We start from the raw sequence: 13,085 nt of genomic DNA, 5'->3' as shown, positions 1-13,085 counted from the left end.
TCCTAGCCTTTCTCAGATCTCACAGGTGGAAAGTGAACATAGAAAAAAGTTCTCTGTCCCCGTCAACAAGAGTTCCCTTCTTGGGAACAATAATAGTTTCCTTAGAAATGAAGGTTTTTCTGACAGAGGCCAGAAAATCAAAACTTCTAAGCTCTTGTCAGGTACTTCATTCTGTTCTTCTTCCTTCCATAGCGCAGTGCATGGAAGTAATAGGTTTGATGGTTGCGGCAAGGGACATAGTTCCTTTTGCACGAATTCATCTAAGACCATTACACCTGTGCATGCTCAGACAGTGGAATGGGGATTATACAGACTTGTCTCCGACGATACAAGTAGATCAAATAACCAGAGATTCACTCTGTTGGTGGCTGACCCTGGACAACCTGTCACAGGGAATGAGCTTCCGCAGACCAGAGTAGGTCATTGTCACGACCGACGCCAGTCTGGTGGGCTGGGGCGCGGTCTGGGAACCCCTGAAAGCTCAGGGTCTATGGTCTCGGGAAGAATCTCTTCTCCCGATAAACATTCTGGAACTGAGAGCGATATTCAATGCTCTCAAGGCTTGGCCTTGACTAGCAAAGGCCAAATTCATAAGGTTTCAATCAGACATCATGACGACTGTTACATATATCAACCATCAGGGGGAAACAAGGAGTTCCCTGGCGATGGAGGAGCATCCGGGGGAGTGGGAACTCCATCTGGAAATCTTTGCCCAAATAACTCAATTATGGGGCATTCCAGACATGGTTCTGATGGCCTCTCGTCAGAACTTCAAGGTCCCTTGTTACGGGTCCAAATCCAGGGATCCCAAGGCGACTCTATTGGATACAATAGTAGCACCTTGGATCTTCAACCTAGCTTATGTATTCCCACCGTTTCCTCTCATTCCCAGGCTGGTAGCCAGGATCAATCTGGAGAGGGCTTCGGTGATCTTGATAGTTCCTGCGTGGCCACGCAGGACTTGGTATGCAGACCTGGTGAATGTGTCATCGGCTCCACCATGGAAGCTACCTTTGAGACAGGACCTTCTTATTCAGGGTCCATTAGAACATCCGAATCTGGTTTTCCTCCAACTGACTGCTTGGAGTTTGAACGCTTGATTTTATCAAAGCGTGGGTTTTCAGATTCTGTAATAGATACTCTTATTCAGGCTAGAAAGCCTGTAACTAGAAAAATTTACCATAATATATGGAAAAAATATATCTGTTGGTGTGAATCTAAAGGATTCCCATGGAACAAGATAAAAATTCCTAAGATTCTTTCCTTTCTACAAGAAGGTTTGGAGAAAGGATTTTCTGCAAGTTCTCTGAAGGGACAGATCTCTGCTTTATCTGTTTTACTTCACAAAAGGCTGGCAGCTGTGCCAGACGTTTAAGCGTTTGTTCAGGCTCTGGTTAGAATCAAGCCTGTTTACAGACCTTTGACTCTTCCCTGGAGTCTTAATCTAGTTCTTTCAGTTCTTCAAGGGGTTCCGTTTGAACCCTTACATTCCGTAGATATTAAGTTATTATCTTGGAAAGTTTTGTTTTAGGTTGCAATTTCTTCCGCTAGAAGAGTTTCTGAGTTATCTGCTCTGCAGTGTTCTCCGCCCTATCTGGTCCATGCAGATAAGGTGGTTTTACGTACTGAGCCTGGTTTTCTTCCGAAGGTTGTTTCCAACAAAAATATTAACCAGGAGATAGTTGTACCTTCTTTGTGTCCGAATCCAGTTTCATAGAAGGAACGTTCGTTACACAATTTGGACGTTGTCCGTGCTCTAAAATTCTATTTAGAGGCTACTGAAGATTTTAGACAAACATCTTCTTTGTTTGTTGTTTATTCTGGTTAAAGGAGAGGTAAAAAAGCAACTTCTACCTCTCTTTCCTTTTGGTTTAAAAGCATCATCAGATTGGCTTTTGAGACTGCCGGACGGCAGCCTCCTGAAAGTATCACAGCTCACTCCACTTGGGCTGTGGCTTCCACATGGGCCTTCAAGAATGAGGTTCCTGTTGACCAAATTTTTTTTAAATTATATACTTTTGCTTCTTCGGAGGCTATTTTTGGGAGAAAGGTTTTGCAAGCCGTGGTGCCTTCCGTTTGGGTGACCTGATTTGCTCCCTCCCTTCATCCGTGTCCTAAAGCTTTGGTATTGGTTCCCACAAGTAAGGATGACGCCGTGGACCGGACACACCTATGTTGGAGAAAACAGAATTTATGCTTACCTGATAAATTACTTTCTCCAACGGTGTGTCCGGTCCACGGCCCGCCCTGGTTTTTTAATCAGGTCTGATGAATTATTTTCTCTAACTACAGTCACCACGTTACCATATGGTTTCTCCTATATATATTTCCTCCTGTCCGTCGGTCGAATGACTGGGGTAGGCGGAGCCTAGGAGGGACTATATGGCCAGCTTTGCTGGGCTCTTTGCCATTTCCTGTTGGGGAGGAGAATATCCCACAAGTAAGGATGACGCCGTGGACCGGACACACCGTTGGAGAAAGTAATTTATCAGGTAAGCATAAATTCTGTTTTTAAACTAAGGGATTGAAATTGGTCAGAGGGCAAATTAACAGCATATGCTTCGGCCTTACGAACATTCACCTTGTAGTGTGAAATCTTGCCAAAATATGCAAGAGATTGGAAGAGATGAGATTAAAGAGTGAGAAAGATTGTCTGCAAACTGCACTAGTTTTTGTAACTTATTGTGTAAAAGCAATCCCTCTATAGGTTGATTATTACGTGTCATTGCTGCAAATGGTTTAATAACTTAGGAAAATAGAAGGGGCGACAGAGGTCACCCCTGTCTAGTGCCATTCTGGATTGAAATAGGCTCGTAACAGAAGCCAACTCACTTTATCTTCTCTGATGCTAATATGTACAACGCCTTTATACCTCTAATAAAGTGCTCCGGGAGGCCAAAAAATGCAAGGGTTTCAAATATGTAATCCCACCTCACCCTGTCAAAAGCTTTCTCTGCATCCAGTGACAGGGTGAGAATAGAGATGTATAATCACAGATTGTTTGTACTCTGTGGCGCCTTCTGGTGGAGGCACATAGACAATATTTTTGGTGTGTGGCTGGGCGACATTGCTAGCCTATTGGCTTTTGTAGATGACCTCAATAATTCTATAACTAACTGGTTTGAAATTTACACTGACTGCAAGTGAAATCTCTGTCAATTTGTTGGACACACGGATATACAAAGAGAGGTTTCTCCAACATAGGTGTGTCCGGTCCACGGCGTCATCCTTACTTGTGGGATATTCTCTTCCCCAACAGGAAATGGCAAAGAGCCCAGCAAAGCTGGTCACATGATCCCTCCTAGGCTCCGCCTACCCCAGTCATTCTCTTTGCCGTTGTACAGGCAACATCTCCACGGAGATGGCTTAGAGTTTTTTAGTGTTTAACTGTAGTTTTTATTATTCAATCAAGAGTTTGTTATTTTGAAATAGTGCTGGTATGTACTATTTACTCAGAAACAGAAAAGAGATGAAGATTTCTGTTTGTATGAGGAAAATGATTTTAGCAACCGTCACTAAAATCCATGGCTGTTCCACACAGGACTGTTGAGAGCAATTAACTTCAGTTGGGGGAACAGTGAGCAGTCTCTTGCTGCTTGAGGTATGACACATTCTAACAAGACGATGTAATGCTGGAAGCTGTCATTTTCCCTCTGGGATCCGGTAAGCCATGTTTATTACGATTGTAAATAAGGGCTTCAAAAAGGGCTTATTAAGACTGTAGACTTTTTTTGGGCTAAATCGATTGATTATTAACACATATTTAGCCTTGAGGAATCATTTTATCTGGGTATTTTGATATAATAATATCGGCAGGCACTGTTTTAGACACCTTATTCTTTAGGGGCTTTCCCAAAGCATAGGCAGAGCCTCATTTTCGCGCCGGTGTTGCGCACTTGTTTTTGAGAGGCATGGCATGCAGTCGCATGTGAGAGGAGCTCTGATACTTAGAAAAGACTTTCTGAAGGCGTCATTTGGTATCGTATTCCCCTTGGGGCTTGGTTGGGTCTCAGCAAAGCAGATACCAGGGACTGTAAAGGGGTTAAAGTTCAAAACGGCTCCGGTTCCGTTATTTTAAGGGTTAAAGCTTCCAAATTTGGTGTGCAATACTTTTAAGGCTTTAAGACACTGTGGTGAAAATTTGGTAAATTTTGAACAATTCCTTCATGTTTTTTCGCATTTGCAGTAATAAAGTGTGTTCAGTTTAAAATTTAAAGTGATACTTTTGCTTCTTCTGAGGCTATTTTTGGGAGAAAGGTTTTGCAAGCCGTGGTGCCTTCCATTTAGGTGACCTGATTTGCTCCCTCCCTTCATCCGTGTCCTAAAGCTTTGGTATTGGTTCCCACAAGTAAGGATGACGCCGTGGACCGGACACACCTATGTTGGAGAAAACAGAATTTATGTTTACCTGATAAATTACTTTCTCCAACGGTGTGTCCGGTCCACGGCCCGCCCTGGTTTTTTTAATCAGGTCTGATAATTTATTTTCTTTAACTACAGTCACCACGGTACCATATGGTTTCTCCTATGCAAATATTCCTCCTTAACGTCGGTCGAATGACTGGGGTAGGCGGAGCCTAGGAGGGATCATGTGACCAGCTTTGCTGGGCTCTTTGCCATTTCCTGTTGGGGAAGAGAATATCCCACAAGTAAGGATGACGCCGTGGACCGGACACACCGTTGGAGAAAGTAATTTATCAGGTAAACATAAATTCTGGTTTTTTTGAAGTCTGATTTTGTTTGTCAAGTCTATAGATAAAAACAGCTTATTAAAGGGACATTATACACTCATTTTTCTTTGCACACATGTGTTGTAGATGATTTATTTATTAAGCCCATAAAGTTTTTTTTAATGTATAGTTTTGCTTATTTTTAAATAACATTGCTCTGATTTTCAGACTCCTAACCAAGCCCCAAAGTTTTAGGAGAATTCCGACAGATACCTACTCCAGCTTGCTCCTGTTTATGTAAAGGGTCTTTTCATATGCAAAAGAAGGGGGGGGGGGGTGTCTTATTTCCCACTTGCAGTCGGCTTTCCATCTACCTTTGCAACAGAGCTTAACTGAGAGCTTTTAAGTAAGTTTTTAAACAGTTTTATACTGGATTTTTATATCAGTATCTCTGCATCTTATTCTTTATAGTAGTGTCTATTACATGCAGTTATATGAAAATTGGTGTATACTGTCCCTTTAAGGTATGACTGCCATCATTCACCTAATGTTTTTAGCGCACTACTAAGAGCCAATTTGTAAGAGTCAAAAGAATTGTTTCAAACACATCCCATTGTCAAAAGAGATTGAATGAAATGGCTACAAAATTTAAAGAGAGAGGTTATCCCCAGCATCTAGTTGAACAACAGAAAAAAGAGGTAATGCTAGACAATACAATACCTAAAACAAAAAAGGATAACAACAAACAAATAGATAAATTAATATTTGTAACCAAGTATAACAAGTTGAGTAGCAAAATAACTAAAATACTCAAAAAACAGTGGCTCGTTTTGCAGGATCTTAATCCATCTATAAACTCTTTCAAAGATTGACCAATGCCTGCATATAGAAGGAATAAGCACTTGAAAGATTGCCTAGTACGTGCGGACATAGGTAGCAAGAAAGTAAACATTCAGAAAACTGTTGGTCCTGGGAAAACTGTCTGCTTCCCTTGTTTAAGCTGCAGCAACTGCAACTTGATGATAAAGGGTGGTTATTTTTACCATCCTACTAGAGGTACAAAATAAATCAATTTTTAACCTGCAGATCAATTTACATCATATATTTGATTAAATGTCCTTGTGGTCTAAATTACATTGGAGAGTCCACAAGGGAAGCCAGAGAACGCATCATGAAACATAAATCAAATATAATATGTAAAAATAAAGATGCAACGTTCTACTCACATTTTTTTGAGGCAGGTCATAACATTAGCCAATTGCGCTTTCAAATTATTGAAAGAATTGATAGTCCTAGAAGAGGTGGCGATAGAGAACATTAACTAAAAACCAAAGAAATGTATTGGATCCACAAATTACAGACACTAACACCTAGGGGTCTCAATAAAAACTTTGATTGGTCCCTGTTTAGGTAGCATTGACACATTTAATTATTGAACAAGTAATCTGCATACCTGCCTTTAAAGGGACACTGAGCCCAAATTTTTTCTTTCTAATTTACTCCTGTTATCAATGTTTCTTCGTTCTCTTGCTATCTTTATATGAAAAATAAGTAATCTAAGCTTTTTTCTTGGTTCAGACTCTGGACAGCAGTTTTTAATTGGTGGATGAATTTATCCACCAATCGGCAAGGACAACCTAGGTTGTTCACCAAAAATGGGCCTGCATCTAAACTTACATTCTTGCATTTCAAATAAAGATACCAAGAGAATAAAGAACATTTGATAATAGGAGTAAATTAGAAAGTTGCTTAAAATGTTCATGCTCTGTCTGAATCATGAAAGAAAAAAATTGGGTCCAGTGTCCCTTTAATGTATAAGCTTGCAAATTCTGATTTTGTTATCTTTTCTTATTAATATTTATCCATTGTTCTAGTATTGACGAGTAGTGCTTTCCATTGTTTTTAATTTGTATATATTTTAGCTTCTTGTATGTTTTTTTTAAGGCATTATACACAATCCACTGAATGGTACTATAACTTTAAGAAAATAAAAGCAATGCTTTTTTTCCCTTAATAATTGTATACTACAACCACTAGTTGGTAGTAACTATACAGGAGATGGGTGTGTTCTGACACCTGAGTTCAGGTATAAAGGTAGCCATTGTAAATACATACACCTGTAGACATGATTAAGGACCTGTGATAGGTCTGAAACGTTGTTCGTTTTTGTACTTTGGACCATGAAGCAATAAAGGCCTGTTTCTACTATATTTGCTGGGCTGGAGTGAACTTTTCTACATTTAGTTGCATTGAGGGGTTGGCTGACCCTTTACTCTGTGCCTACCTTTGGTTGCTGTTCCCTGTTTTGTTTATGAGGATAAGAGATGGCCAGAGAAACTACCTCAGTAAATATATTTATTAATCTTCTAGTATTGTCAGACCCGTGTCTGTGTAAAATAAATCCAATTTGATCTTGGTGTATCACACCTGGAAGAATAGGGCCTAGTCTATTTGTTAAGATTTTAGCATAAATCTTTATATCAATATTTATTAAAAATATAGCATGGTAATTGTCACAGAGAGAATGGTCTTTATCCGGTTTAGGGAAAGTTGATATGAGGGCCTCCAGATACTCTCCACAAAAGCACCCTTTACTAAAAGCACTATTAAAAAAAACGGACAAGGATTAGTGCTAATAAAGGGGCACATTTCTTATAAAAGATCATGGAGAAGCCATCTGACCCTGGTGCTTTCTCCAATTTCATATATTTAATGGCCTTCATCACCTCTGGCATGGTAATAGATTAAGAAACAGAACTGATGGACTTGTTAGAGAAAGAAGGGAGGGTCAATGAGCGCAGAAAGGTTCTACCTTCTTCAATAGGAGCTACAGCAGAGTCTAAGTTAGATTCCAGACATCCATTCTTATTATAATATGTAGTAGCTTTTTAATTAGTAAATTACTTTGGGCGAGATTATAAGTACGGGTTTTATCATATTGGCTGATTTGAATTTGAAGATTCAAATCAGCTAATAGGAATGCAAGGGTAAAGGGGTACCTTGCATTTAATCTCCAGTGTGCGGCTGGAGACCGCATGAAGAGGACCTCTGTGTCACTGGTCTGAAGAGGAGGACCGATGTCGCCTCTGCCATCGCCTCTGACCTCGCTGCTGACACCGGGATAAAGATAAAAGATGGGCCGCCGCCCCTGATGGAAGAAGATGAAGATGGAGCGCCGCATGGATGAAGATGGGGCGCCGCCCATCATCATGGGTAAGTACCAATTTTAGGGTTAGATTTAGGATTTTTTTTGGGTGTTTTTTTTTTAAGATAAGATTGTTTTTTTTTTTTTATTTTATTTGGGCAGCAAAAGAGCTGAATGCCATTTTAAGGGCAATGCCCATGCAAATGCTCTTTTCTAAGCAATTGGTGGTTTGGGATTTTTTTAGGTAGGTTTTTTTATTTTGAGGGGATGGGGGTTGTAATGTTAGGGGTTTATTGTTTAAGCAAACATGCTGTTTGCTTTATGGCAATGCCCTACTAAAGGCCTTTTTAAGGGTTTATTTTTAGAATAGGGCTTTTTTATTTTGGTGTAGTTTTTTTTTTTTTTTTTAAAGGGGAATTAGAATAGGAATATTTTTTTTTATTTTTGGTAATTTCATTTGTTATTTTTTGTAGGGTAGATTTTTAAATGTAAGGATTTTTTACAGGTAGGTTTTTATTTCTTTTAAGGTACCTAGATTTTTTTAAGTTAATTTAAGGGTATTTTAATTGGGGTTAAGTTAGGTTAGGTTAGAGGGTTTAGATGTTGATTACTTTGTGGTGGGAGGATGGCGGTTTACGGGGGTTAATAGTTTAGTTAGTTTGCATTTTTAGGGATGGTGCTTTAGTGGTTAATAGTTTATTTAGTATGTTGGTGTTGTGGGGAGGATGGTGGTTTAGGGGTTAATAGTTTAGTAAGTTTGCGTTGTGGAAGGATGGCGGTTTAGGGGTTAATAGTTTATTTAGTAAGTTGGTGTTATGGGGGATGGCGGTTTAGGAGTTAATAGTTTTATTTAGGGTTGGAGATGTGGGGGGATGGTGGTTTAGGGGTTATTAGGCTAGGGGCTTATGCTAGGGTGTTGGGGTTATTTTAAAAAAAAATTGTGTTTGCGAGTAGGGTGTTTTTTTTATTCACTTTTTTTCTCCATTGATTTCTATGAAGGAACACATGCACGAGAAAACTCAGCTTCTCGGGCTACCGCTAGAGCGAAATAATGATTTTTTTTCAACTTGTAATACGATCCTGAGAAGCTAAAAAAAACATTTCAAAAGCTGTGTTTTTGTTAGCGAAAAATTTAGATTTACCGTGGCATTTGTAATCTAGCCATCCAGCCCTTTATTGGCAAACAGTCTTTCATTTACCGTACATCAGCTCAACATAAATAGTTGGTACTCCACATGAGTTATGGATTAATTAAAACAGAGTGAGATAGGAGAGTATCGTATAACAACAAAATGTGTCGCTATAATGAAATATTAATAACATGCTATGATATCTCTGTTAAAATGCTGCAAACAAAACAAGGTTAATATACAAACATAATATGATTTGGAGAGCAGTAATGCTAGACCAAAAAATGCTTGAATGCCTTATTGTTTCTCCTAGACTTTAGGGAGAATGTCCATGCTTTAATCAATATGAAAGAAGTGAGATTAAGTTTCTGTCAATTTGATTTCAGCTATAAGGTTGTTTGTTTAAGAAGTGTTATGTAGCGCTGCAGAATCTGTTGGCGCTCTACAAATAACTGATAATAATAATATGACTTTAAAAGGGACATGAAAGGATTCATAAAGAAAGTACAATTTTAAATAACTTTCCAATTTACTTCTATTGTCAAATTTGCTTCATTCTCTTGATATCCTTTGTTCAAGGAGCAGCAATGCACTACTGGTACAAAGCTGATCGCATCTAGTCAGCCAATCACAAGAGACAAATGTGTGCAGGCACCAACCACCAACTAGCTAACACTAGTGTATGATATGCACATATTTTGCAACAATGGATATCAAGAGAACAAAGTACACTTGAAAATAGTAGTTAATTTAAAAGTGTCCTATCCCTTTAAAGGGACATAATGGTCAAAATATCAAGAATGCTATTCAATTTTGAATAGATAGAATTTTGCTGTTTGTATTAGAAAAAATGCTTCTAGGAAAACAACAAGTGTAATATGCACATATGATCCATGTGTCTTGTGCACCACACTTGCTTTAGAGCGTTGTGCTTTTTATGTAAATCAAGTCATCGCTTACATGATGCTCACCACCACTTGCTCTCTGAGTGTTTGATTGAGGGTTCATCAGGGTGCATCTGCTCAGCTTGTGTAGCTTTTCCTAGAATAACTTTAACTAATACAAAGATCCTTCTAATCATAATGCATTCATGCACGTTTCAGTTTTGACCATTATGTCCGTTAAATTCTTAATGATTTTTTTTGCTATCTTTTGCAATAACGTAACTTAAATTTTATTTCATTCCCATCAAGAGCGGCTGGAGCTTAGATTTTGTATCTAAGTATGCTGCAGTTTGCCTTCCCTGGTTACATACTACACAGTGATTGCTTCTAGTGGTATGCTAACTTGTTTAGTTCAAGCCCAGATTAGCCACAGTCACAGGAGATAAGATAAACATTTTCTCCTGAGTTTTAAAGGGGTTTGTTCCAGGACTGATCTTGAACTAACAAAGTGACCGTTTTAAATGGGTTTGAAACATTTACTTTTTATAAAGATCTTTTACATTGCTGATTTACTATGACTATATAAGAATGACTCTAATGTCCCTTTAAATATATGTTCTTCATCTGCTTACTAGCTGGTATATATAGACTCTATATGATTGCTAATTTGTGCATCTTTTCATGTCATAGGCACCTCCAGTCTATGCTGCAGCTGCTGTGTCAGGCAATCTCTGATGACAGCCAGGTTGTTAGAAATGCAGCACTCTTTGCATTGGGACAATTCTCTGAAAATTTACAGGTAAACTCTTTACAAAACAATCAGTTTGTGCTTAGTTTATTCCTCCTTGTCCTCACACTGTTTGATGCTTTCATGTTCCTATACCATTTCCTGCGGTTCCATATCATATTCCCCTGCTTAGTCTCCCTCATCCCTTTCCATATTCTAGAAGTCAACCTTTCTCACCTCAGTCCACTTCTGTCTTCAACGTAATGCATATTTTTAACCTATTTTTAAGTGTTTTTTCCCATATCATCTTCCTAACCCCCCTTTCAATATCACCTGGTGCTTTTTTCATCCTTTCTTACCTCTAGTTTTATTTAGCACACCCAACACTTAGTTAATTCTACATTCTTTCTCACAACTTTATTTACATTTTTTTTTTAAATTCGATATTATGGCAGTGTCTTTCTCTATAAGTGAGTCTTGCCAGTTCAACAAGCTGTGTCCTGTATGTTCCTTTAGTCTTATCTCTCCTTCTTTTCACTCCGCTTCAATTCTTATTCTTTCCACACATCCATTTTTTTTCTCAAACACTTTAAACTTCTGTTCCTTGTTGCTTTCTTTTATATCTTGTCTGTGTCTTCACTGCTTTATTTAAACAACCTGCATATTGTGTAATTCTGTCTCTGTATTATGTTTATTTTTACCTATTCTTGTTTGTATGATCTTTTCCTCTCTTAGCCGGATATCAGTCAATATTCAGATACAGTACTCCCGCTTCTTCTGGGATACATCGCCCGTGTAGATCATTCTCAAACTAGTCATCTAACCAAGGCCTATTATGCTCTTGAGAACTTTGTGGAAAATCTTGGTAAGTAGTGCAGTGAGTGCAGTTCCCCTGTAAAGTGTCTGTTAATCAAACAGGGTCACTCTTTCAGCTCAGAATAAGGTAGCTGGAGCAGAGGGACTCGGCGCATTACAGTAGGTGTTCTTCACACCAAGCAAGTAATTCCACAAGTAATCACCAAGACAGAATCAAACTGGATCTCTTTCTTAAAGTGTTTTTTTTTCAAAAGCATTATTGTATTCACATATCTTAGAAGTAATCCCCTACTTACCTTTTTTTAACCCACATTCCACCACATTCTTTGTAGAATTTTGTTTTTATACATGATACAGTATAGAAGTATAGCCAATCACAGGCCCACGATTCTACTAAAAATAAAGCAATGCACTCCAGCTTCCTTTCTCCAACATAGGTGTGTCCGGTCCACGGCGTCATCCTTACTTGTGGGATATTCTCTTCCCCAACAGGAAATGGCAAAGAGTCCCAGCAAAGCTGGTCACATGATCCCTCCTAGGCTCCGCCCACCCCAGTCATTCTCTTTGCCGTTGCACAGGCAACATCTCCACGGAGATGGTTAAGAGTTTTTTGGTGTTTAAATGTAGTTTTTATTCTTCAATCAAGTGTTTGTTATTTTAAAATAGTGCTGGTATGTACTATTTACTCTGAAACAGAAAAAAGATGAAGATTTCTGTTTGTAAGAGGAAGATGATTTTAGCAGAAGTTACTAAAATCGATTGCTGTTTCCACACAGGACTGTTGAGATGAAGTAACTTCAGTTGGGGGAAACAGTTGGCAGACTTTTCTGCTTAAGGTATGACTGGCCATATTTCTAACAAGACTATGTAATGCTGGAAGGCTGTCATTTCCCCTTATGGGGACCGGTAAGCCATTTTCTTAGTTAAATAAAAGAATAAAGGGCTTCATAAGGGCTTAAAAAACTGGTAGACATTTTTCTGGGCTAAAACGATTGCTTTGCTAGGCATATTTTGCAGATTCTAACTATTAATGGTTATTATAATCTTGGGGATTGTTTAGAAAAACAGCAGGCACTGTGTTGGACACCTTTTTCAGATGGGGGCCTTTTCTAGTTATAGACAGAGCCTCATTTTCGCGCCACTAATGCGCAGTTGTTTTTGGAGAGCAAGGCATGCAGATGCATGTGTGAGGAGCTAAGAATCACTGAAAAAGCTTATAGAAGGCATCATTTGGTATCGTATTCCCCTCTGGGCTTGGTTGGGTCTCAGCAAAGCATATAGCTGGGACTGTATAGGGGTTAAATGTAAAAACGGCTCCGGTTCCGTTAATTTAAGGGTTAAAGCTCTGAAATTTGGTGTGCAATACTTTTAATGCTTTAAGACACTGTGGTGAAATTTTGGTGAATTTTGAACAATTCCTTCATACTTTTTCACATATTCAGTAATAAAGTGTTTTCAGTTTGAAATTTAAAGTGACAGTAACGGTTTTATTTTAAAACGTTTTTTGTGCTTTGTTGACAGGTTTAAGCCTGTTTAACATGTCTGTACCATCAGATAAGCTATGTTCTATATGTATGAAAGCCAAGGTGTCTCCCCATTTAAATTTATGTGATAATTGTGCCATAGTGTCCAAACAAAGTAGGGACAGCAATGCCACAGATAATATTGCCCAAGATGATTCCTCAAATGAGGGGAGTAAACATGATACTACAT

The 13,085-nt window shown here is 38.7% G+C and overlaps 1 protein-coding gene across 2 annotated transcripts in view; it reads left to right on the top strand.

Annotated features, from left to right (window-relative positions):
- IPO4 (importin 4) overlaps window positions 1-13,085 on the top strand; it is a 722,238-nt gene that overhangs the window by 181,818 nt on the left and 527,335 nt on the right. For both annotated transcript variants that reach the window (XM_053702364.1, XM_053702363.1), the window contains exons 13-14: window positions 10,520-10,628; window positions 11,292-11,421. In XM_053702364.1, the coding sequence (XP_053558339.1) occupies window positions 10,520-10,628; window positions 11,292-11,421 (239 nt within the window). The remainder of the gene's footprint in view (window positions 1-10,519; window positions 10,629-11,291; window positions 11,422-13,085) is intronic.

The sequence above is a fragment of the Bombina bombina genome, chromosome 2, assembly GCF_027579735.1.
Source record: "Bombina bombina isolate aBomBom1 chromosome 2, aBomBom1.pri, whole genome shotgun sequence".
Classification (NCBI taxonomy): Eukaryota; Metazoa; Chordata; class Amphibia; order Anura; family Bombinatoridae; genus Bombina; species Bombina bombina.
This window is presented reverse-complemented; position numbering and strand designations above follow the sequence as displayed.